Source organism: Scaptodrosophila lebanonensis, unplaced genomic scaffold, assembly GCF_003285725.1.
Source record: "Scaptodrosophila lebanonensis strain 11010-0011.00,11010-0021.00 unplaced genomic scaffold, SlebRS2 tig00000024-arrow-pilon, whole genome shotgun sequence".
Lineage (NCBI taxonomy): Eukaryota > Metazoa > Arthropoda > Insecta > Diptera > Drosophilidae > Scaptodrosophila > Scaptodrosophila lebanonensis.
Genome location: NW_022060538.1, coordinates 21,643,908 through 21,671,373, shown reverse-complemented (window position 1 = coordinate 21,671,373; position 27,466 = coordinate 21,643,908). Strand labels below are relative to the sequence as shown.

General features: G+C 41.4%; 1 protein-coding gene across 1 annotated transcript in view; it reads right to left on the bottom strand.

Moving 5' to 3' along the window:
• The window catches only part of LOC115621012 (collagen alpha chain CG42342), an 83,238-nt gene that overhangs the window by 17,734 nt on the left and 38,038 nt on the right, over positions 1-27,466 (bottom strand). Inside the window, 7 exon segments of the mRNA XM_030514532.1 lie at positions 2,613-2,710; positions 8,431-8,536; positions 9,027-9,197; positions 9,341-9,394; positions 10,719-10,787; positions 10,936-11,043; positions 11,124-11,203. Of these exon segments, the coding sequence (XP_030370392.1) occupies positions 2,613-2,710; positions 8,431-8,536; positions 9,027-9,197; positions 9,341-9,394; positions 10,719-10,787; positions 10,936-11,043; positions 11,124-11,203 (686 nt within the window).

Here is a 27,466-nt window from a genome sequence, read left to right as displayed (position 1 = left end):
ATAGTTATCATAAAAAATGTCTATTGAGGATATAAGATAAAAGATAAACAGTTGAATGTGATATATAACGACTATAAATGTTAGATATAGTTTTATATTCCTTAATTATATAAAATACAGAGCATTCTCGATAGCTTCAATAGCTGCTTCATTCCCTCACAAGTCGAGACACTTTGTTTATTTCCTTTTCATTTATTTCGGGAACTTCTGGTTTCTTTTTAAATGTTGACTGCCCTACTATTACCGAATCAATACCTAAGCTAAAAAACAAATCCTTGACGTCAATTTTTGTCGTTTGCAATTATAGCAAACAACTATAGTAAGTGATGTGTCAAGAGTAATGTGCTTGGACATCGGCATTGATTAATGGGCTTCAGCAAATGAAGCACAAGCTTTAAATGATTGATCAGGAAAAGAAGGTGCTTATAAAACCAAACAATGGAAGGTAATTTCGTCAACTGGAAAGCCACTTTAAAAGTTGTGGGAGCTATGGCTTTAAATAGTTCAACCACACTTTAGCTAAAGAAGTGTTTTAACAATGTTTGAAAACAAATCTTAATAGGCGAATACTTTAGAATTAAGTGGTAAAAAAATAATATTTTGGTTGAACAAAATTATATCTATTTATTAAGAATAACATGCAATATTCTTCGGATTTGAAAACTGATTGCATTGGGAAGAGAAAAATAATTCCATAGCTAAGCAACATTATGCAAATAATCATTTGCAACAAAATTTTGGGTAATTGCTTAAATTTGTGAAAACTTTAAAAGCTCCCCAATTTCGAGGAGAGGCGAGTCGACGGAAAAGTCATAAAAAGTGCGCTGCACGTTTGCTGTTGGGTTTGGGGTTTTGGGGCGTATTGGAATACAGTTGGCGCGGAGGAGGCTGGGTTCTGCCTTTTGTACTGTTTTGTTATTACGCGTTATTACAGCAACAAAACTAGGCACAAATAGACGAGTATTGCTAGGTTTGGGAAACATCAGTTGGTTATAGCCGAGGGCGCCATGCAATACTTATAAGTAGCTCTGCATTTCTCCCTCACACCCGCTCATATGAGCTGTTTGTGTGTGCGTTTCTCTGTGAGCTGCACAATAATCAGTCTGTTTTTGGCGAAAATTGGCAAAACGCGCTAATATTTGCGCACAGCAGAGCAGCACAGCGGGCAGATCCACACCCTCAACCTTCAGCCCTCGGCCCAGTGCCCGGCCTCATACATATTCCCCACTGAGTCAGTCGCAGTCTGTGATGGCGATACCGATGGCGATGGCGCCGCTTATGCATTTTTCATAACGTACACAAACACGTGCTCAGATACATATTCATATGCTGCCCGAGTTGGTGTCTGTGTGTGTGTGTGTGTGTCAAGTGCGCAAAAAATGAAAATTCTGAAAGTAGCAGCCGGTGCTCCCCATTCTTCATTCTTGATTCCTCATCCGCCATACCATATATACATATATCCATCAGCACATCAGGAGGCGGCAACAGCTGCCGAGGCTTCAAGTGCCAATAAAAATGTTAAGTATCTTTGCACTGTTGACATTCCGGGGCAAAACACATTACCCGCTCTAAGATACTAGATACTATATACTATACACGCGCTGGAATACAGTGAGCGAGAAATGTCTATGCCCCGATAAATGCTGCAGATACTTATATCGAGCTATAAATTAAGTTGAAGATTTACGCGCGAAAACATTTTTGACAATTTAGATGAGGCGCCAACGACAACGATGTTTATGTGAGTGTGTGTATGTGTGTGTATGTGTGTGTGTGTTGGACTGTCTGTCTGTCTGTCTGTAGTTCGGCCTCGCGCCCGCCAATGGCCCACTGGGGAATTTCTATTATACGCGTTGCGCAACTCACAGATACTTTTGCGTTTAATCAAAGGCATTACATCAAGCTTGTCGTAGTTGTTCTGACAAACTTTTATTGTGTGTGTATGAGTAGGAGTGTGTGTGTGTGTGTGTGTGTGTGTACCTACGCTTGACTGCTGCTTGTCTGCTTGTCTCCCTGAGCACGCTGTCAACATCAACATCGCCTTAAAAATGGCTTAAGTATCTGTAATGAGTTTCAGTTGCCCCCGGGGCAGGAAAACACGAGCAGGTTACATACATATTCGTACTCGTACTCTATGCGAGTATACGTGTTTCTGGAAGGACAAGCTGGGAGCACATGCTCTTATGTATTCAGCATGCAATTGGCTTTCAGGCCAGGCAATGGCAATGGCAACAGCAACTCTCATTAGGATTTAGATATGATGATGATAATGCTATATGCATATACTTATATGTATATTTACAAAGTTTCTCCGACTGTACAAATATTTACAGATTAGCATTAAATTAACGCAACTTCTGGCTGCATGCTCGCTCGCTCGCTCTTGCGCATTTTCACACAAACATTTACAATGGAATTTACACAATCATTTACATAATAATACATTTTCCGCTCATTTTTCTCCACTCTTTGTGTGTGTGTGGGGGGCGAGCAACCAAAATCGCCGCATTCAGTTTTCAGAGGCAGCGCTTCTGCGAGGCTGCTGTTTTCTAATTAAAATTGACTGCAAACGAGTTTTGGGGCCGCGATGCCACCGTATTTGGTTTACTCACCCGCTTGCCCCGCTTGCCGCGCGGTCCTTTCTCGCCCGGTGGTCCAGCTGGTCCGGGCGGTCCCGCCTCCCCTCTCTCTCCGGGCTCTCCGGGCGGACCTGTAAATGTTAATTTTTGCATTTTTAGTGACAGATTTCAATACTTGTACAACAACAAACACAGACACAAACAGATACAGATACAGATCACATGAATAGGCTCAGTGCCAAGTGTTGTGCAAACAGTGGGCGTGGCCTCGTAATTATGCACTCACTATTGTTGTTGTTTCTGCTGTTGCTGTCAACAGGCGAGCTTTGAGGTTTGTCAGTTATTTGGTCGCCTGACGGGGCGATGATGGGTTTCGATGGGTAGTTAAAAATGCAAATGCAAATTGTTTATTTGCCAAAAATAGAATGCCTTCAATTCACAGTGGTTTGGCAATTCGGTTCCCACTCTAGTTACCATTCGCTTGGAACTAATGAAGCACATTCTGAATTTGTACTGCCGATGCAAAATTGATTGACCTACATTGCCAACTTGTTAAGCACCAGAGCAGAGTTGCTTCGCATTATTCGCACACACACACACACACACACACACACATGTGATTACATTAGAGTTGCTTTCCATTTATGATTCACTCTCTACCTATAATAATTATTCGGCATTTTTGAGTGAATCGGTGCAGAAGAAATGCTCGCAAATATTAAATTCTACATCAATCATTCAGTGAAACAAATGGCAGTTTCAATTTAATTTGCTAAGCCTGTCCATAAAATGAACACATTCAATAAACTACTTATGTGAGATGAATGCTAAACAACTAATTGACTTGCTAAATGGGTTTGCAAATTATTGCGATATTAAGTGTTTTTCTCATTTCGATCACTGCATCAATATTACATCTGAAGTCTTCAGTTTTACTACAAATTCAGCCAAAACAGTGTAGGACTAAAAGAAATGAGTTTATTTCCCATCTGTTAGACGAAATGAGTCTTTATTTGACATTACTTTTAGATGACGTTATTCAATTGTTTTCCATTTATTTTATTTATAAAAGAAATATACGTGGAATGAATATCTATATAGCCTTCGCTTCAGTTGGAAGTTACTCTCCAAAAAATAATTACCATTAATTCCCAAAAAATTTGCTCAAGGAATAAATAAATAATAATAAATAAATATAAGACAATCTTTCTTATTTGAAAAAATTATCGCCATTCTTTTTCTTTACATTCAAATATATCGATAAAAGAAATTATATATCTGCTTTTAAGAAATTATATTTTCAATTTCAAGAATAATTTCACGCCAGCTCTGGGTGAATAATTGCTTCAAGGAAACCCTTGCTTGAGATTTCCTTTTATAGAGAAACATACTTTCCTATTACTAGAAAAAGATAAAGATTTGCCATGTAAAGGTGACAATCTGGTTTCATGGGCCACATCAGTATTCCATCCAGTTACATTATCTTTATAAACATGTAGATCTCGACATATTCTAATCATGTGTAAAATGTAGTCTATGATGCTTCCTTATGGCTGTTACAAACTAACACACAATGAGAATGTGCCTTTGCAGTTGTCAGCAAAGAGTATGCAAATTGAATAGAGTCCTTCATTATAATAGGCTTTGGCTCTCAGAGGTGATAAGCTCGGCCCCATTTGCTGGCATCGTCATGGAAGCTGGGTGCGCTTGAAGGCCAGTACAGTCATAGTTTGCTTCAAACTGGGTGCCAATTGTGTTGCGCAACCATAACTTCTCTAAACAACACAGACAATGTCCGCACGCTGCTGTCAGAGTCGTTTAATTAACTTTTAAACTACAAATGGGCTCAGATATCGGTCAGCAATTTGCATGGCTATAAATCCATCGACATAAAATTAGCTGTGCGCCATAGCTCCTATTTCCTCGATACCGACTGGAAAACTGAAAAGCACTGGGAACGGCCCACTGATGACGACTACTGCGACCTGTGTTTTGTAGTTAAAATAATGAAAAATTGTTTTCGGCTTTTTGTTTGTTGTGGCCATTAAATGGGACCATTTACGAGTACACAGCCCCACACAGATACACAGAAGGGCTCACACACTAGTGCAGGGAAGATAGTCGCCTGGTCGTAGATAAACCCAATTGTGCGGCTTGTCAAAATGAGTCTGTGTGTGCGCCTTTTCTCTCTGTATGTGTGTGTGTGTGTGTGTGTGTTTTGCGCTGTGCTGCTGGGCTGTGTAAAAAGATATAGACAATTTATTAAGTTCGTAAAATTGCGTTTAGGGGCGGGGCGGCTATGTAGGTCGGTCAGTCGACGGACGGCCAGACTGTGCATAAATTTGACTGCCTGTTGTGGACGCTGTTGGCTGCCATTTATTTATAAAGTATGTCCACCCTCTGTCCCTCTGCTGGCCCCTCAGCTGTGACTGCTGCGTCTGCTGCTGCTGCTGGCCATTGCGGCTCGGTGTTTGTATTTATGGTAGCATAATTTACCGTTAAGCATTTTAGGCGACAATTTCAACCATAATAAAAACTACTCCTCTAGCCGAAAGTTTACATGGCAGCTGGAGAGAGGCCGGAGCGGAGAAAGGCCGGACAGTGCAGTGGATTTATAGTGGCAGGATATTGGATTGTCGAGCGCTCGGATTTCTTTTTGTGTGTACTGTATACTGTGTTCTGTGCTGTTTTGTTTCTTGTTTTGGCAAAACGAATGAAACGAGATGAAATGTATGCAGATGAAAAGCAAAAGATAAGTTTTAATTTCATACGCACTGGCAGGGACAAGGAGACAAGAGGCAGGCAGGCAGGCAGGCAGGCAAGCAGCCTCGGAACCAAGTCGTTCAGAATGAAATGCAATCAGAGAAATAAAATGAAATCAAAATCAAATAAATCAACAAATAAATTGAAATTTTCAGTGCCACTGTGCTGGGCCCAGCATCTTTGACGCAAACACTGCACTATCGCAGGTCGATTCGTCTCCGTTCCCAGATCCCCAGATCTGTCGCCGACATCCGCCCACCTACGCATAATATACAAGTCAGCTTAACTAATTACGACAACGATAAGATAAGCAAGCAACAGAACGGTACGAGCCCAAATAAGACGAAGCAGGCATTCCAAATACAAATGACATTCAATTTATTCAAATCAAGCCAAATAGTTGGCGCAGCAATTGCCGGACCCTCGCCATGGCCGTCGAAGTCCCATCAGCTGGCATCTTGAGCCCGGTGACGATTTGGGAAAATAAATTGCAATTTCATGTTCATCAACGTGCACACAAACACACATGATGCTGGAGAGAGGAGGTCGAACCACTGCTCCTCTATGTGTGTGTGTGTGTGTGTATGTTTGTGCGTGCGAGGCAACTTGGATGGATGGATGGGTGGGTGGTTGGTTGGCTGGCTGGCTGGCTGGCTGGAAGGCTGCATTGGCGCAGCTACGGCTATCACAGCTGCAGATCTTGTTTAAAACTAGAAAAGTCTGTAGAAACAATGGGAACGACAACAATAACAACTTCGACATCAACATCAACATTAACTTTAACAACACAACAACGCTTTGATGCTTTGATAAGTCAAGTGGGAGGTGCATTATGCGGGTCGCAGCGAGCTCTTAATTGATAGCATTTGCCTCCCGAGTTGGTCAGCGGTCAGGCTCGACAGGGGTGCTCACTCGTCTTGGCATTTCTGATTACCAACGAATTGTGACATTTTTAAATTTGTGGCAATTGCCTTTCTAAAGACTTCAAATGCTTCACTCCCTCAATGAAGTAATCTCACAAAAAGTTTGCGCAAGATCTGAGAAAAAGTACTGTAACATTATTGTTTTGTTTTTCTGTTGCGACAGGAGTCGAAAATGTTCCTTTTAAATTGGTTTCTTCCCATGATTGTTCCACATTGGTATTGATAATCAGGGGAACAAAAAATCATGCCACATTCTTTACAGAGTTATTGAAAAAACTTGTGACATTTTAAAATTTGTGGCAATTGCCTTTCTAAAGACTTCGAATATATCAATTATCTTAAAGTATATTAAAGAATATTGAAAGAATACTTGAAGGCCTCTGTTTCAATTATGTGTTTGCATTGTAAACTGAAGCTAAATAATACATAAATATAATAATTCTAACTGCGCCTGAACGATGATTTAAAGGCAGCTTTATTTTAAATTAATAAATTAAATGCATTTCATGATTTATTTTAAACATGAAGCGAAGCTTTAGCTATATCTTCAAAATTCAAGCCATGCTAATTGCTATAAATGAACGATTATTTCCTTACTATACTTGTAATCTGACATCCTACATTCTCTTTGAAGAAATTATCTGCAAGTACTGGTTTTAAATGAAATGAATATTTGATAATTATTAAGTAATACTTTGATTTTAAGTTTAAGAACAGAGAGGCCTCAAAATGTAGTGCAATTCTAAACTTCTAAGCTAAACAAAAGCTTGTCAATTTAAATATTAACTTGTCCTAATACTGAAGTATTTTTCTCTGATGAGGGCTCTATCTATCTCGGTTCGCTCCCCGATTCATTTTGAATCGCTCTCAGACAGATTGAAGAATGGTTTTCTGCCCTAATTTAAAGTTGAAACTTTCTAGTGAGCACCCCTGCTGAAACAATAGCGTTGTGGGTTGCTGGCGAACGAGTTGAAGTCTTCCATCTAGATCCACGTATGTGTCCGTATCTTCATGTGTGTACAGTGCTAGTGGCAGTCATGCTAATGAGCTGCTAAGAGCAGCATAAACGACATAAAGTTGCATCTTTATGATGCCGGGAAGTGTCTGTTCGGCTCCGGGCTTTGGTTGGCACTATGCACTACAAATTTTTATGACAAGCGCTGGATAGCTTGGATTCCTAAGCTATGCCGACTACATGCTATTGCGGTGGAGGGCCGCAGCTATTCTCGTTTATTAAAATCGAATAAAGTGCAGAAATATGTTTGAGCGCGGGCGGCTGACTCATAAAACATAAACCAAATGGAAATTGTATCACTTTTAACTTATTGTTGTTGCTGCCATTGTTTATACTATAGCTGTTGTTGTTGTTGGTGGTATTGTTGTGGGCGTGCCATGGGCCACACATTTTTGTGGCCAAATTGCGCGCATTTAATTGACGCTGAACTATGCCGGATGGCGTTGCAACACACAAAGGTCGTAAATGTTATCGCAAAACGCGGCGAGCAGACAAATTTCCAAATGTGGAAAAAATTCGAAAAAATATTTGAAAAATGTGCGGCAATAAAAGCGAAGCGGAAATGCATGCGGCGCATTTGTTGGCATTTGATTTACATTTTAACGAGACGCTTTTCACACCAGCCCGAGATGCTGGGGCCGATGTGAGAGCCCAAATCACCGAGCGGACCAAACGACCCATTAAAGTGCAACGCACGCCAATGACTCAATTAGGCGCGGGCGGGCCACTGCAGGCGATAGCCCGGGCTCACGACTCACAATCATACTACTTGTATAGTAGTAGTAGTATTAGTAGTACTCGGAGAAGGGAGGGAATCAGGCACAGCCGCAGTCCCAGTCCCATTCCCAGTCATTCGGACTGCAATGACAATAAATTAAACGACCCGCAGCCGCGTGGCAGCACTTGAAAAAACTCATCGGTTCTCATCCAAACACCAGCAAGCTGCGGCTTAGTTTACGACTATATACAACTATATAAGTGTATATGTATAAGAGTGAGTGTGTGTGCGAGTGTTTGTTAAGTGGCTGGGATTTGCTGTTAAACAAACAAACAAACAAATGCCGCAAACCAATATCGAACACATACTCGTACCTCTCGACAATGGGAATGAGGATAAGGATGACGCTCAGCTGCTCTTTTTCCTACTTACCAGGTGGTCCAGGTTGGCCGGGTGGACCTTCAATGATGCCCGTTGGGAATTCGTCACCCTTGATAGTTGTGGTGAGGCCGCGATCGCCGCGATCGCCTTTGTCACCCTGTAAAAGAGACACAAAGCCGCATGAGTCATTGAGTCGAGTCTGTGTGTGTGTATGTGTGTGTGTGTGTGTTGAGATTTTAAGTGGAAATGTAAACGCAAAAAGGGAAAAAGGTGCAGGCTAAATACATAAATAAACGATAAATAATGTGGAAAACCGACAAAAAGACAATGGCAGGAAAATGGGAAAAACAAAGGCAGACTGCGCACGGACATAAAACACACACAAACAAGCACTCTAGCGCAGAGCCACACGACGATGACAATGACGACGACGACGACGACAACGACTCACTCGTAGTCGGTCACTTAAAATGTCACAATGTTTATCCAACAGATACAAATAATGCATTAATCCTTGTGACATCTTCGTTTTCGACGACTCGGAGTCGTGTCGCTTGTGTTCTATCTCCTCAGTGCGGTTTCATTTTTTCTCTGCCTTGCCCATTTCTATTTCCCGTTCCCGTACATTGCATCACACATTGGCTCACCTTTGCTCCAGCTGCGCCGGGCACTCCGGGAGGTCCGATCGGACCTGGCTCGCCGGCCACTCCTTGCACACCCTGCGCTCCAGTTTCGCCGGGTGGTCCGCGCTCGCCGGGGCTTCCAGGACTTCCAGGCTCGCCCGGGGGCCCTGGTGGACCAGGCTCACCTGGCTCGCCCTAAGAATAAATGTTGCTCATTAGTACAATTGGGATTGAGGCAAAGATTTCTTGGTAATCGTAATCTGGGACGAACGTGCAGTGGACAAAGGTTTCAAAGACACATACGAGTGTGTATGGCATGCTAGGATCCTGGCACTTACCTTCAGTTGTATGACCGTAGCAGCGGATACGTTAACGCCCGCTTCTTGCAAGTCCTTACAACACCAACACATAAAGGTTTAGGAATACGTTTTCAAATCAAAACCAAAAAAAACAAACAAAAGTTAAACGGGTTAAAGAAATATTAAGAAATTAAGATTGTGTTAAAGCAAATCAGATTAGGCTGCTGCGAAAAATAAGTAGGATTAGCCGTTAATGCAAATAAATTCGTTACCAAACAAAACAAATCAAACTCATAAAATGTTGTGTGCTCAATACAGAAAAATCGATTCAAACACCAGCCACCGCTCTATGAAATACTTTTGTCTACCCTACATGTGATTTCATTCAAACAAACTTTCTTCATATTCTAAAAAGGAAAGTGACTTTCTTTTTATAAAATAAGACGCTTAACGAGTCCTTAATTTGATGCGGATTTTTAAAGTAAAAATAAGTCATGTCTAAGTAAGGGATAACCTGCCTTATTCGGAGAATAAACTTAGAGATATAAACTGTTTAAAATACTCATAAATTGATTCCAAACTTTATAAGCATATGGCATTAGACTTTGCGGGCCATTTGGAACTATTTAAACATAATTAACATACACCGCTAAATCATTAATCTTTTATTTGTGTACAAAAAAGTGGCTTACACATTTAAAAATTCATCTGCACTAATAAAAAAAAAAACAATATTTTGTCTGACACCAAAGTTTAATTTCCGTTTCATTTCCTCTTCCACTCGCAAGACTTAAAGATCAGATAAGCTAATCCTAGTTTAATAGACTGTTAAGTTTCAAAGTCCTTGATAGATTTGTAGCTGCTCACTGACTAAAATATAAGACATTAGTCTGAGAGTGCAAACGCATTAGAGAGCAGAAATGCATTAGAGAAATATTATATGACTGCGTTTAAATGTGTTAAGAACAAAGAGTGTCTACAAAATAACAAAGTACTACTACAACTTAAATCCAATGATAAAAATTCCACAGCAAATACCCAACAACATTAAAAATTACAGAAGGATAAACGAAAGGAGCACCAAATGACTGAGCAAAAAGCTCACAGCAAAAGCAGTACAAATTTATGGTGCAGTTTAAACAAAAAAGCTGAGCCAAGTTAAAAGCATTACAAACAACAATGACAACGACTACGACAACGACTACGACTACGGCTACGAGTACGGCTAGGACAACAATAAACAACTACAACAAAAGGCAGTCGAGGACAACAAGTTGCAAATATTTTAAGCACAGTCCGACTGCATTTCGCCTTGAAATATGGCTGTCGTAGCAAGGATTGTGGGACTGGACTACGAATACTGTTGCAAATATATTTATATACTATATATGTGTGTATGTGCGTGTGGCCACAATACCTTGACAGCTACAATTTCCGCATAGCCCAACGTGCCGCCATGCAGCGTTGTCACCGATCTCTTGAGCCCCTAGTTGTGTAATGGGGTAGATGATGATGGGGTGGAGAGCAGAGCACAAAACGAATTAAGTTTGATTAGAGATTTTGGAGTTTCGCAGTAATTTTGAGCAGAAATTTCGAGCTGACTTCGAGAATGTGGAATGCAGCGACCAACTTACCTTTACAGTTTGGAAGACATCCATGCCCGGATGGCCGACATCACCCTTCGAGCCCTTGTCGCCGGGTCTGCCCGCAGCGCCCTTTTCACCGCTGATGCCATTGAGACCCTGCAATTGATGAGAAGTTAGTGCGAATGCAAAAGATGATTGCGATACTGATTGCTGGCAGGAAGCTCTCTAGCACTCACAGGGTCGCCCTTGTCGCCGGTGTCGCCCTTTTTGCCCCGCTTCCCTCGCTTGCCGGGTGGTCCGGGTGGGCCTGGTGGACCTGCAATTGAAATGCAATTTAGTGGAAATGAGAATGAGAAATTTCTTTTAAAAGTAAACAGCAGTAGCCAGATCTAAGTAATAATAAAAACTAAACAGCAAACTCGGTCAGGCCACGACTGCCGCCTCATTAGTTGCGCATTGAACTTTTCCCGCTTTTTCCGCCTTTCCCGCTTTTCCCGCTGACCGCGATGACTGCGCAACCTCAGCTTCAGCATCAGCTTCAGTTTCCCAAGTATGCCGTACCGCCCCCCTTAGCATAGCACTTGCAAAGTTTTTTCTCTCATTTTTTGCGCAGTTGGTGCAACTTCCGCAAATTCATTTAACTGAAAAATGACTTTCGCTGTGTTTGCTGCCATTTTGTCACGCAGCAAGGGTCCAACGGGTGGCCCCATTCGGGAGACCGTTTCTACTAATTTGAAAACTTTTCAGCTTACCACAATGGCCAGCTACATAGGAGTATAACAAAACATAACCTTTGCAGAGCATATGCGACTAATTTGTTAGGAGTTTCTTGCCAAACAAACAAAAGTGGACGAATTCCTTTCAGAACATTTGATATTTTAAGTGGAACTCAATTATTAGAAACAAAAATTTGTATAGAAATGTCATAGGTGGGGAACATGTTTAAGATTATAAGATTAGATTCCTAAAGGAGATTATGCTCTCCAAACTGGCTCTAAGAAATCCCTATTTAAATTGTCAGACAAACAGTTATCGACTATAACATAAATGGTAATAGTATATGGGCTCTGTCGTTCAACTATGGGTTAATAAACCTTTATATTAAGGATACATAGTTTAAAATAGTTATAAAGGCATTTATTTAAAAGCTTTTATTCCTTAAAGCAAGACTGTTATAAGTTTTTGCTGGAATCGGGGTTTTCAAAAGGTCTTGATGCTCTTCATTTGACAATAAAATAGAGTATTCGAGCAGATAAAATACTTTAATTTATTGATAACAAGTAAAGAATATCCGTTAAAGAACTGTTCAGAATTCTCACTAAAGCAACAAATTATTTGCACCAAAAATTAAAGTTACAAGCAGGCTTCAAAAAGATTAAAGATTCTGCGGCAGAACGCCTTATCTTAGTTGGTTTCAATCGAAATGGACAAATTCGACAAGGTTGTGTGCAAATTATTTGTCTCTCAGTCTGACCACACCTTTGTGTAATATGAGAAACAACCGGTAATTCCAATTAATGTTCAGAGCGGTCATTGGAGAACGTCTTCTGATTTATAAGCTTCATTAAATATTCAATGAACACAAAAGATAATGCTTGTTAAAATATGCTGAGTTCCTCATTATAGCTGTTACTTACAATTGGATTATATTGCATTGTGTTGATTATGCGACGAATTTCAGCCAAAGTCATTAAAAGACAATTAAGCCTTGTAATAGGTTTGCTTAACATTTGTGCAAACACATTTTTTGCCCGAAAATTCGGTCACCCTGTAGTTGCTGGTCGGGGTCGAGTGTCGGTTGGGGCACAAAATATTTATAACCACTTTGGATGCCATTATTTCAACGCTGCGAAAACTTTATCCTGGCAGATGCAACTGGTCTGCAAAGGATAATAACGGGGACCAGCAACAAAGGCAGTTGAGGCAATGCGAGGAATAAACTGCAGTCAATGCTTTTCAATTATTTCGCATGCAATTTTACGGCGCATAAAACTTGGGCCGCGGACATCGCGTCTTGTAATTTTCAGCACTAGCCTGCAATTATTCTTATTAGAGCAGACTTTCAATGAAAATTGCAATTTGCTGCTATTGTTGTTGTTGCTGTTGATGCCCTTTGTTGCAGCTGCCGCCCGAGGACGGGAAATGAACACCTCAATGCCAAAGCAATGGCTGGCGAAAGCTTAAATGAAGTAGGTGTGAAAATATTTAATTAAAATAACAGACAACAAGAAACAACAAACAAAAGGCAGCTATAGAAACACAGCAAGCCTGCAACGGAGGGGAATGGGAGGAGCCTTAGCTTTAGTGTCTGTCGACACGTCGCTGCCTTTGTCGACGTCATCGTGGGCTTTCTTCTGCCGTCGCTGCTATTGTTGCTATTGTTGTTCTTGTTCTTCTCGAAAATACGCAGACATTTGGGCTGGTATTTAATAATTGTTGTAATTAAGTAATTTCGTTTTTCTACCCCAGAAAAAGGTGCAAGAAAATGAAAAGAAAGAAAAGCCAGCCAGCCAGCCAGCCAGCCAGCCAGCCAGCCAGCGAGCAAAGGAAACTGATGCTGCCCTTAATGCAGGAAGCCTCGGCAAACAATTTAAATTCATTTCGCGCTAAAATGGCGCCGCAAACTACCAAAGCACGTGCCGCAGTGGGCCTCTTGGGTGCCGGAAAGTGTGTGTGGGTGTGTGTGTGAGACTGTACGGGTATATGGGTGTGTAGGTGTGAAGTGAGCCAGCACAGGCAGCCAGCATGACTCCAAGACAGCAATGGCTATAGAGCTGCCGCCTCACTAATGCTTGGCGCTCATTTAATTAAAAAAACATTTCTTTGCCGGCGCACACTGGAACCGGAAACGATGCTAATACTTAATCCTTAATTACACAGTCGCTCGAAAGACAGTTACGACTACGCACATAAACGAAATCTTTTTTCCAAACTCTGATATGCACAGCTTTTGATAATTTGGAGGAAACAAATGTACGAGTATATAAAATTCGAAAAGGCAATGCAATATCTCCAAAGCAAGTCAACTGATATATAAATGAGAATTTCATATTTCAGAAAAATTTGGCTTCTAATAGCTTTGTAGAAGTGTTTAGGTTTGAGACAAAATTTAGAGAAATTCTCAAAAAAAAAGACAAGAGATAATGAAACAAAAGTTTAAAGGCGGTAGAGAAATGCTAATAATAGACGATAAATAGACGATATATTTTAAGCAATACTTGTTTCTTGGGAGAAATATATTAGGAGCTGTCGATAATTACGCTCTTGAAATCGTTTCCCAGGTGGGAATCTGTAGTACGTTTGTGTATGAAATTCTATCAAAATATCGCTTGAAGGTTCTACATAGTAGACTCGTCTTGCAACTATTCAAAAATATATTTTTTTCATGAGAACAGTTAATAAAAGATCGCTGTTAAAATAGTTGCTTATCATTACTAACAAATTGAAGATTGTTTGTTAATAAATATTTGAAATAATTTTAACAGTGAATAGGAAATAAACTAACTCTGTCTAGGCTCTAAAATTTCAAAACATAATATGCCTGCATAAAGAAACAGCTCTTAAATAAATTGTTTTTATAATTGTTTTAAAGTCTTTAAAAACTTATAATTCTGTTTGAAAATACTTGAGATGAAATCGCAAAAAACGCTGTAAATTCCTTCAAATGCGCTCGTTTTGTATCAGTGTGCGGTGCTTATACAGTAGGTATGAAAATTATGCGCTTTCGGCGCACTTGCCAAGTAATAAAAGCTAACCAATTAAGCGTGGCCAAGACGCACTGCCGAGCACAGAACAATGGGTCGAACGCTCTGCTGGGCCGTTGCCTAGAAGCTGACTCTCTGCCCTACGCCTACCCGCCTTTCCGCCTGTCCGCCCGTCCCCCCAGTCCCAACGTTTGCTTGGGCGTCAAGTGTCGTAAGCCAAGCGAAGGCGCTGGCGCACAAAAAAGAGTAGAGTAACAATGGCAAAGTAATGGGAGCAGGCACAAAGCCAAGTGCCGGATGGCGTCGGTGTCGGCGCTGGGGCTAGGCAAGGGTGATTCTGGTTCTGGTGCTGGTTCTGATGCTGATGCTGATGGCTGTGGGTGGGGATTGGGATTGGGATGGGTGTGGGTGTGGGAGTGTGAGCGCAAAGGCAAAAAAAGTTAAAATTGCTCTTAATCTAATAACAACATAATAATCATAATCATAATATCGTTTGCTTTCGCATGCTTCGCTCGGCACGGCTGCCACTGCTGTTTCTTCTTCTTCTTCTTCTTCTTGTTCTTCTTCTCTAGATTCTTGTTCGTTATGCCGGCGAGTGTGGCGCGCTTTGCCATTAGCGCCGCATTTTTCGTATTATTTTCGCGTTGATGGCGTCTCCGTTTGCCGCCATTTTGGCTTACAGTTTGTTGGCTGTTAATGGTGTTGGCTGTTGTTATTGTTGTTGTTGCTGCTACTGCTGTGCTGATTATGTTTAATGCTCTAAGAAATCTCATTGTGTGACACACTCACACACACGCTCGCCTCGACGTTGACAGCATCCACAAACTAAGTGCAAGAACTCGTCTCTGCTCCCCGTCGCTAATGAAGTTGTTAAGTCAAAACTTGTTTTCTATTTTCAACTCGAGGACGTCGATGATGCTGGTGCTGATAATGATGATGACAATGCTGGTGATAATACCAATTGAACACTCTCGATGATGTACTCGTAATGTAAGACACACACACATAAATCCATAGCGGTGTCCTCAGCCTCGTTGTCGTCGGCGGCTGCTTAGCTGGCCACGCAGTGTCATCGCCACAGACATCGACCAAAGTGCCATTTACACCGCATCAACAGCATCTGAGCTGTGCAATTGCAAAAGCAAACACTCCAGCAAGTGCCTCCACCCCGCCGGCTGCAGCCTCATAAAGCATACTTGTTTGTCTGTCCGCCTGCCTGTCTGCCTGTCTGCCTGCCTGTACTTGACTCAACTGACAGAGCGGAAAAAAGGAATTATGTCAAGTTGTGCGCGTAATAAATACTCGGCATCGTTTACGTGCGTACAACACCACGACGACACGTACAACAAACAACAAGCAGCAAGCAGACAAGCCGACAAGCAGACAAGCAGACACACAAACAGACAGTCGGACAGACAAACAAACGGCAGCAGCAGCAGCAGCAGCTGGCGGTGGAGAGGGATCACCAGCAGGATAACGGGAGCAGCATGCAACAACTCAGGTGACATCATCCATCCAAGGACTCCGGAAGCAGCAGCAGCAGCAGCCCCTACTGCATACATGAGTTCAGTTAATGGGCAAACGTAAAGTATTTAATGCCCTCAATCTGTCTATATTGAGGTCTGTTCCCGATAAACTAATAAGACAACAAGCTTTCTCTATATACAACGACGTGTTTGTGTAGACTCGGGTAACACCTTAGCATTAAATGCTTTAATTAATGTTAAATTACAAAACCAATAACTATCTAAACGTTGACCTAACAGTAAGTTTTGGACAAAATGAAGCTATAGCTAGACATGCAAATAATTGCACAATAATATGTGGGGTGTCTATTGTCGCAGAAAACTCTATTTCAGTATACAGTCTAAATGGTTGCAATTCAAATGAAAATAATTTGTCTGTCTGCTCATACCTTACCGGGCACTATTTACTCAACACAGATAATATTGTTATTGTCTTCCATCTAAACAAAACAATGTCACGAAATTGGCATTAAGTGGCATTCTAGTTATCTACTCTAGCTTTTTAGGGTCAACGTTTTCTCAATCGATGTTTGTCGTTAGGTCTTTTGTTTTTATAATTGTATGCCCTGACTAAAGTATTCCTTCAGTGGCCTATTAAGTTCATCGGATTATAGATCCTTGTCAATTATATTTATGCATTTGGCTGTGATTAGAGTAGTGATATAAATATGCATCGTTATTCGATGTATCGATTTTAACGAAAGCGATTGTTTTCGATTTCAACTCGATGTTTTTAGATTCGATGTTTCGATCGATTTTTATAAAAATATCGATGTTACGTACATTTCTAAGCAGGGAAATCCCAGCAAACACACAAAAGCAATAAAACTGTGTTATGGCTTGCATCAAAGAGAGTTTTTATTCCCATTTCAATAATAAATTCGGTGCAAAGCACATCCATTTTTGAATTAAAAACTTTAAAATTAATGCAAAGATACATACGCTCCTAGCTTCTTTTTATACCCCGTAACCAAAGGGCACAATAGTTATCTTTCATCTCTTGTTTTACATAATTAATTTTTATAAATAATCGATGTATCGATGTTAAGTTTTTCGATACATCGCTGCATCGATGTTTGTAATGGCGATTTGCGTTTCCGATGTAAAACATCGATGTTAATTTCAGACTTACATCACTAGATTAGAGCTTTTGTGCCTGCTCGTAAAAATATATTCCTTAAATCTAAGTACTAGTAGTTAAATAAGGGCACATACTTAGTATTACAATTTCATTCATTATTTATCGGTAATTGCTTATATATTTCATTGATCATGTATTTCTCAAATTGAAATATCAGATCTATATCCAAGCGACTGTTTGACAACCATTTGTGAGAACTGCTTCAACGAACGAGCGTCGAAAGTGAAACGCTCCTCGCCGTATAGCGCATAGCATGAGAGACTATGGCACGTCAGCCAGAGATATATACTACTCGTATGTGTAGATCTGCTTGAGTGAATGTGTGGAGATATATACTGCTGTGTACATACATGTGTAGTCATCAATTGAGTTTCAACCGGAACGAGTTGGCAGCAGTGTGCGGAGACTGAGTTGGCTGCCTTCTTGTTTGCCGTTTGGCAGCTTGATTGGTGTAATTTCATGTGTGTGTGTGTGTGTGCTTAGTGGATGTATGTGTGTGTGTGTGTCAGTAAATAACGCTGATCTTTGACTTATGCGAAAAGTTTTGCACTGCAGGAGTGATGCAGGGATGCAAGTTCTCCGCCTCGCCGAAGTTTGTTTAAGCCAGCAACCACCTAATGAGTTTAAACCCAAGCTACTCGTACTAACACTTTTTATTAGCTTGGCGCAAAGTGACTTATTAAGCAAATATGGGACTGCACGAGAGCGGGACCACCACTCCCACCTGCCCGTGGGGCTGTCACTCAAGGACGTTTGTGTGCGAAATGAGCTGCCAGGACGCACTGGAAATGCAAGCAGTGACAGCAAACTTTTAACTTTTGCCGTGACACACACGTGTACACGCACACGCACACAACTACACTTATATAATGGTTGGGCAGCAACCTGAAAGCTTTGTCGAACGTGCTGTGCAAGAATTGCATGAAAAATGCAAAACGCTGCGAAGCCAAATACGAAATGGCGCGCATATTTATAAGCATTCGCCAATGTTATTGGTGTTGTTGTTGTTGTTGTCTGAAGCCATGAGGAGCAGCAGCCATAACTGAAAACTTTGGGACTGCGTTACGGCACACATTCCGTGCCGACAGAACTCACGGACGGACGGACGGACGGAGGGACTCACGCAGCGTAAACGAAATTATGTAGCAAAGTCGCAAAAGTTGCAGCAGCCACGAAAAGCAAGTTGACGCAATTGTGCATGAGGGGCGAGAGGGGGAGGGGGAGGGGGGGCGAGGCAGCACACTCAGCAAGGACATTTGCAGCAATAAGTTGGAAAATGCCAAAAGGCGCACAAAATGCTGCCGTCTGCTATCGTTGTTGTTGCAGTTATTGTTGTTTGTCTTGCATGTTTCTGTTGTAAATCTTCTATAAATGCGTATGAACACGCACACACAAACACACACACACAGACAGACTGAGCCAGGATATGCGATATGCGCGCAGCAGCAGCAGCAACAACAACAGCACCGACAATAAAGCATAACAGACGTCGCACACAACAACAACTACAGCAACTACAACAACAACTAGACAGTACGTCTGAAACTGTAAGTTGTCTTCTCATCCCAGTCGGCCATGTCCCTATTCTCGCTCTCCCTTCATTGCGGTCCCCTGTTGCTGCACTTGATATGCGATACTTTTTGATACAAAATAATTCTTGTCTCTGCTTTATTTTATTTTTTTTTTTTTTTCGCAAGTTTCTCTCTCATGTCCTTGTTGTTGCAAATGTTGTAGTTGGCGCTGCCTGTATTGTGAACGGTGTTTTGTTGCCAGACTGCCGACCTTCCCGTGTTGTTGCCACTGCTCTCGGCTGAGCTCGCAGACTTTGTCTCGAAACAGCGTATGTTACTTACTTCGCTTCTGGCGTTGCTGTGCATTTGTAACTACACATCTACCTACATATTGTAATTGTAGACTGATTTCGTTATACTCTGCATGTGTTTCTGTGTGTCTGTATGTGTGTGTGTGTGTGTGTGCGAATTTCCCTTCCAGGAAATCTAAATAAGACCATCTGTCATGTTGGGCAATTATAGTGAATCCTGCGACATTTCTTCAACATGTCTTTAACTCTTCAAGAGCCCAAAGGGGTGCACTCTGTGGTTGTTTTTTTTTTTTAAATAACAAAATTCGTGGAAATGTAATTCATGGAGAAATCAATAAAACTCTTGTATTCGCAATACAATCATATGTCAATGCAGATGTCTCATCTACATTGATCAACTCCTTATGTTCAATATAATCTCTCTGTGCTGAAGGAAGCACAGGGGCTGCTTTAAGTAGAAATCAATTGTCTATCCAGGCAGACCAAGCTGAACAACTTGTTACCCAATAGAAAACAGTACTTCATTTAGCTTTAAATAGAATTCCTAGAAAAGCATAGCAGTAATATAGCAGCTATTATGGACTACGCCTTTTGTAGTTCAACTACATATTTCAAGTTAATTAATGATTAGCAGATATTTCCCAACAAGTAACATACATACATAACATACATTCCTTAAAACATTTAATTCGCATACTTCTAACATTTAGCGAGGATATTATTTAGTTCGCCCTAAATTGTTTTTAGAAGACCTTCTCCAACTGCCTAATATGACCTTTGATTTTTTGCCAAGCCTACTTACTCATAACTTATTCAACGAATGTACATTTCCCGAATAATATTGCGTTCCAAAAATAACTTTGTTATTATCCGCTTATAAGTATAATAAGAGGCTTACAAGCCTGTGCCGAGTCTCGATATGTTGAAGAAGTAATAAAGCATCATAAGTGCAGTAAAAGTATTATTATTATCACAATAATTAATGTCGCTCAAATAAGTGCTTCGCCAGCTGATACATTCTGATACCCTTTACCCAACGCATAGGCAAGTATATGCGCTTCTTGACAACGAATCGCAGAGATGGATAAGAGAATTGCTCTCACATCTAGATGGATATTACTTTAAAGTTTGTAATATACGGACTACATCTTATTAAAAGCTTTCACAATTCTAGTCTTAAATCGGAAAAGGGTATACCAAAGTCCGCTGTATTAGTCCTTAATCTTTGGCCTTGTTATTATTACTTGAGATTACTGTTCGTTGTTTCCTTCTGTGCGTTGAGTATAATGTCTTCCTAATTATTTCACTTCAATACACATACTGAGAGCCACACTAATTAAGTTAGAGCCACTAAGGCTCTGCTTCGATGCCATGGCGCCCTAAGTTTATGTGCGTCTCTGTGTGTGTGTGTGTGTCTGCGTCAATGTCTCTCCATTCATGCATCAATTATGTCCTTCTTGGCTCCATCTGAGTCTAATCAAAAGCAACACACTGAAGATGGCCCAGTTATCGTGGTTAGTCCACACATCCCCCTTCATGGGCGGCTTAGATTTCGTTTCATCTGGGTCCATTGATGGACGGATAGACAGTATGCTTAAACTCACTTATGGCAAACTTTTAATAACTGCCTCGAGACAAGTGAGCTATTAAATGTCACACCCCCCTGGGAGTCCCCTACACACATAGGAGTGCTGCGTCTTGCGTTTCATTTGCATGTGAAATTTATCAGAGCCGGCGAGAAACTAATGCGCAGACACAAATGGGCAAACATTGAAGTACGTGCGTGTGTGTGTGTGTGTGTGTTGGTTTGTGCGGCTTATTGCCATGCAACAAATGAGTGACAAATCTGCTGCATTATTGGCCAATATACGTGCACATCGATTTTACTGAACGTTGCTCGGCCATTCTCTAATTAAATGACAACCATAAATTTTGTGAACTAATCAGCGCCACGCAGACGTCCTTACATGCGTGTGTATGCGCCCATATGTGTATGTGTGTTTGTGTGTTGTTGTGTATATGTTGGCGCCTTTGTTCAACTGTCACGCGCTTGTTACGCAATTTATCTGCAGTACGCCAGCCAGCCAGTTAGCCAGCCAGCCAGTAAGCTTGTTGCTCGCCGAATTTTGTGAGTTTCATGGCGCTTTGTCCTCCGATTTGTTGAAGCATTAACTGGTCTTGTGGGTGAGCATGTTTGTGTGCTGACAGCTTGACTCGCTATTAGGCTAAGCACAGGACTTTTGCACTGGCCGGCCAACTCTGCGAATGACTAATTGCATAATGCGGCTATTTGTGTGAGTGTGTGTGTGTGTGTGTGTGCACGCGTATTGGTATTATTATTCAATGCGCAGTGTCAACAGGTACACTCGTACTTGTATATATAACATGTCTCATTACCGCACTTGCTGTTGCTGTTATCGCTGTTGGCACACTACATGGCAATTAATTAACGTGCACTTTCAACTCACGCCCGCAGAGGCGTCATCCCGGATGGCCGACAGCAACACATGTAAATGTAAATGTATCTGTAACTGCGAGTCTCTTGACAAATGTTTGTGGTTTTCCTATAAATATTACGGGTAATTGCTGTGCATTTAAAAAACACTCCATTTTATTTTAAATTGCGCTGCATTCAGTTTGCGGCCCCAAATTGGGCGCCAGCCCCCCGCCCCCACACAATGTATAGTCATTTTTAATTATGGCCATAGAAATTCCGATTCATTTTCGCCTGTGATTGAGCGACGGCTTCATGGCTTTGTGGCTTTGCACCACAGCAGATGGCAGGCAACCGTTCAGGACACTCTTCGCCTAGCGCCGGCCCACCGCACATTTGCTGTCTGGCGTCTGTCGGCTGTCGTCTGTCGTCTGCTGTCACGTTGTTTGACATCGACAAGCTGACAAATTAGCTTCACATTTGTTTGTCATTTTATTTCTATTTGTTGCATGGGAAATATTTTCATTTTAATTCAATTTTTTCCTCTTTTTTGTTTGCTATTTATTTTACTGGTTTAATGAAAATTGCATAATTTATTGCGTTTCCTCTGATGATTTATGCAGATTTTTTAAACATGTGCTTTAACAATTTCTTTTAAGTGAATTTCTGAACAAATAAAATTTTATGAATTTTAAAATGAAATCAATGCCAAGCGCTTGTGAAATACTGTAACTTTTGTTTGGGTACGCCCTGCATTCCATACATAGAGTATCATGTTAACTGGGCATCAAATGTCGCTCTGCCAATAAGCAAACAATATGTAAATACCAGCTCTGTATACGGCCTTAATTTATAGCAACAATTAATTATCAATTTAAGCATATCAATGGTAAAAACAACTTTCCATCACTTCTATTGCATGAGTGTAGTCCCCGGACATAGTGATGTTTAGATTGTTTGGAAATTGCAAAATGTAATGTGATGTCCTTCTATGAGAAATCAGCTTTCGAAAGCAATTGAGAGTGCTACATTGTTATGGCTACCGCCTCTGGGTTTCCAACGATTACAAACCACTTAGCTATATTGCTTTTACAAGAGCAATTTAAATGCCTGACAAGTAAGCACATGAAATTGTTTGTTAAAGCCTTACATGTTCTGAAACTTGTTAAACAGCTTTCTTTAAAAGGCTTGACTGCTCCCTTTACTGCTGCACGGGTGCGCCTTGCCGAGTTAGAAAGTGAATGTTTGCAAACGGCCCATAAAAAAACTTTGCTCTGTCGTCCACACTTCATGCATTCGACCTTTATGGCGCAACTTTGCGTCTTTTAAAAACTTGAACAACTCCGAGCTTTCAGTTTTCTTCTGAGCTCGAGCAATACGAGTACTTTACGCCTAAGATCTAAACCATCAAGCTGCGTTAAACTCACTTCATTAAAATCCCAAGCAAGCTCCTACCACCACCCACCAAAAAAAGAACAAAACTTTCAACCCAAATAATAAAAAATAAACAACCGAAAACTTGTAAATCCCCAGTGCTACTTATGTTTAAGTAATTGCCAAAAGGCTTAAGCTGGTTCTGGTGCTGGTGACGCCCCAAAGTATGCAACCTTTTTGTTCGGGCCAGTTCCTATAGATTTTGTCGACACTTTGACGGCGTGCCGCCGCGTGCACCTCCTCCTGCCCCAGTCGCTGTCGTTGTTGTTGTTGCTGCTGCGGTGCTGTTTTCTTTTTATTACAAAACAAATAGAAAACAAATACACAACTAAAATTAAATCCCAGGGATAATCTTATGGAAATTTGAAAAAAAGGAGCAACGAAATATGCTCGGCGACGACAGCAGCCAACAGAATGGGAATAAAACTCGTTACAATAAAGCGTTAAAAAAATACACAGTAGCCAGTCGCAGCATCAGCAACAGCAACAACAACAACGGCACAATGGGAGAATCTAAAACAATTCCAACAATAACAGCAAAGGGAAAACGATAATCCCTTGAAAAAACACGCAGCTAGGTAGTTGGGTGAGAGGTCGAGTCGAGTCGACAAACGCGTTTTAAAGTGGCAGACGCGCCAGGTGAGAGAATTTCATTTCTACACTTCCCCTATGTCCCTACCTCCCTCCCTCGCTCCTCCTCCTCCACGCAGCGCGTTTGTTTCCAATGATGGACACCTAGTGGCTCCGATGCTGATTCCACTCCCGGAGTCAAAGGTGCGGCGACATTTTCATACAATTGCAACGCAGTTGAAAGTTAAAAATAAGCCTCGGATGAAAAATAAAAAAATGAAATAAACGTCTGTCGAAGTGTGTGATCCGCCGTTTGATAACGGCACTGCCCATGACAACTGTGACGACAAAGGCCCACAACACGCACACCTACAAGACCCACAACCCAGACGGGGCCTACGTCAACAAAAATACAAAAAAGAAAAAAGCATACGCCAATACCAACCACATTGTGATATACTATATATTTGTATATGCAGGGGTAAATCAAGAAATTAATCCCTTCAGCAACAATGAACCGAGCAACAACAGCAGCTGCGACAGCAGCAGCAACAACAACAAACACAAATAATGAAAAATATTGTGCCTCCTTATAAACACACACACAATGAATGGGAATGAAGCTGATGAAGAATGATATAATAATAATAATAACAGCAGCCACGGTCGCCAGAGTGGGGAGAGTGTAGCGGGGAGACTTGTAGCGGGTGGAAGAGCCATAAAAAATCACAACAGCAGCAGACGAGCAATGATAATAAAAAAGTGACAAGTGATACAAAGTAAATACACATAAACATACATACAAACATGCGAATATAAACGAATGAACGAACGAACGGGCGAGAAACGATGGGTGATGAGCGAAGCAACGACTGAATGAATGGAAATATCTTGTTGGGTGGCGATGTCTGCTGCTCTTTTTTTATACAACTTATTGGTTTTCCCCCTTCTTTTTTTGCCCACATTCCGCTGCACGAATGTCTCATATGGAGTGTGAGAGAATTGTGAGATTGGGACGACGACCATCAATTTTTTTGCGTTTGAGTCGAATTGGTCGTCATTCCTAGGGTGCTACCGCTGCATAAGCCTCTTGTAACGTCTGTCTGAATGATGGCGAAACGACTGTAATGGCATGTAACCCGGGAACTACACAATAAAATACACACACGAGCAACCATAAACCCGAGTAGGGGCTATGCCGAATATAGCAATGGCCATTGCGTTATAGCTTAATTGGAATAAGAATAAAGTCGATCTACCCGATGCTGGTCTGTAAACAAGAAGTTTTAAATAAAGACCAGCGCTTGCAAATACAGTAAAATATTTTTATTAAAACGCTGGGCATGTGGCGGAGCTTCATAGATGTTTTCAGAGCATAGTCATCGATATTGCATATTTTTTTTTAATCGGATAAGAATCTTATGATGATATGTCATGATAGCAGGAGTACAACAACTTTTACACCAAACATGATACACAAACACAATATACTCATACCCCATTAAAAACTGATGGGAAAGTAAAAATTAAAAATTTAAGGCAAGAAACTGCTGGAATAAGTATTTAATCAATTGCTATACCAATATTATTTCCTAATTTCCTAAATTTTGCAACTTCTTGCATTAAAATTATATTTGAGAAGACCGAGCCAATCAATATCCAGTACAGTAAGTTCTTTAGCTTTTTCTTGCATATTTATCAACATTTAATGAATGCTATGTTAGCATTCCTCAGCTTTTTAGATTAACTTTCCATGTGAAAAAGGAAAGTCCTTGGCTCCCTCAATCAGGATTTGCTCAACTTTTTCAAAGTTCAAACAAAGTTTTATGCAATATTTCTAAAAGAGCAAATAAGTGATATTTTAGTTGTTCAATATTTTATTTAGTTATACTTGTAGTTGTGGCTGGCAATGCACTGCCAATATAGGCAATAATCTCAGCTTTAATTAAACTACACGACAAGTCGAACGATGTTTGTCGGCCATTTTTGTTGGTTTATTGAGGAAAATGGAAAGACTTGGCAATTATTTGATGACAACTACTTTTCAGAAATGCACAAGCATTGCCAAACAATATTTTATGAAAACTGACTAGCTTCTACCTGAACCTGAGTACGCAGGAAATGACAGCAAAATCAAGTATTCCGTAAATAGAAATTCATGAATGTGACGACACTTTTTTTATTTTAATTTCAAAAATGTATTTGTCAGGCTGCTCATCGATTGCCGTTGCATATCCCAAGGCGAAACTAAGCAGACCCGTTTGTCAAGTGTCAAAAATCACACAAGCATACACACACACACACATGCACACACACACACAAATACATACATATAGTACATACATAAAGCTCACCACCCGCACTTCAACACCGCTTGGTTGGAAATAACTCGAACGACAGCGCGTAATACACGGCGTATGTGCAACGTTTCAGCTGCCATCTAGTGGGGGAAAGGACGAAAACACTTTCTGTGACCAAACCAAAATAAAAACAAAAAAATGAACCACCAGCTAACCCTCTGGTTGCGGGGCATGTACTCGTACATGGCTGGTTGGATGGCTGCTTTACTGGCTCGTTGGCTGGACGCGGATGCTGCCTGACTGCCTGCCATTGCCAGCGTCGTCGTCATCGTCGGCATCGTTGTTGTGGTTGTCGTCGCTCTTGTTGTTGCTTGTGCTCCTTAACAGGGGGTATGGTGCGCGCTCTTGTCTTCCACTGATGAAGTGACATTTACGCAATGATGTCGATATGTGCGCGATGCCATCACTCATGCCATGGCATGTTGCTGATGATATGAATGAATTATGCGAGAACGGGGCGAATGGGGCACGGCGAATGGGGCAGTGGTAGTGGCAGTGGCAGAGGCGGGGGATATTCATGCAGCTTGTCTGTCGACATGCGTTAAACTTGCGGCAATTCTGTAACATGGCACAATCATGGAGACAACAACGATGGGAACAAGGCGCACATTGCTGTTCGTGTTGTTGTTGCTGTTATGGTTGGTGGCATATGTGCGGCATGAGCCTTTGCGTCATTGTTCATGTGGCATAATTTAAATAATTGAAAGTTTTACGCTTACGCGCATAATGCAGCGCACAGCTGATGGCCGGATGAGGCAGGCCGCGCCCCCTTTTTGCCGCCAGCAGCAACACTTTGATGGCTGCTGTCAGCTGTCGCTGCATTTATGCTGCCATTACGATTATTCGCCATCTCGCTGCACTTTAATGAGCAACACTACCTCCTATTATGGTTGTTGTTGTTGTTGCTGCCATTGTTGCAGCCGTTGCTGTTGCGAGCGACATGAGAATTAAATTAACCAATTTCAATGCCTGGCCTGGCAGACAGCCCGGAGCCAAACGCAAATAAATGCGAGCACTAGCCAAAAATGCAAATGAGCAGCGGCAGCTGCAAAAAAGATTGTCGACGATCCAGGCCAGACCAGGCCTGGAGCTCCCAAAACTCACGCCATCGCCAACGCCACTGCTATTGTGGGTAGCCACAGCGCACACGGATTAAAATTAAATGATCACTTTTCCGGTGCAAATTCAAATAGACAAATGAACAGAGGCGAAGCAGGAGCGGGCAGGAACGGGCAGGAGTGGAAGATTGCGGCCCTTTGTCATGCCCCGCGCTTTTGGGACGTGAGTGGAAACTGCTTACGTTTTATCATACAAATCATGCTGCTGCCATAAATTCTAAATTGCCAGCCATTTTAGTGTTGGACAGACAAACTCACACACACACACACACACACTCCCTCACACACACACATTCAACATTTGATGTTGCTGCTGCAAGTGTTGGCAATGTGGTGTTCATTGGTTGTCGGGCGGTGCGGCGGTGCGGGGCGCCTGACTGATAAAAACGATGCTGCTGCTGTTGCTGGCAGGCAGACATAGAGACATATAGACATATAGATAGATAGACAATTCGTGCTGTTGTTGTTGC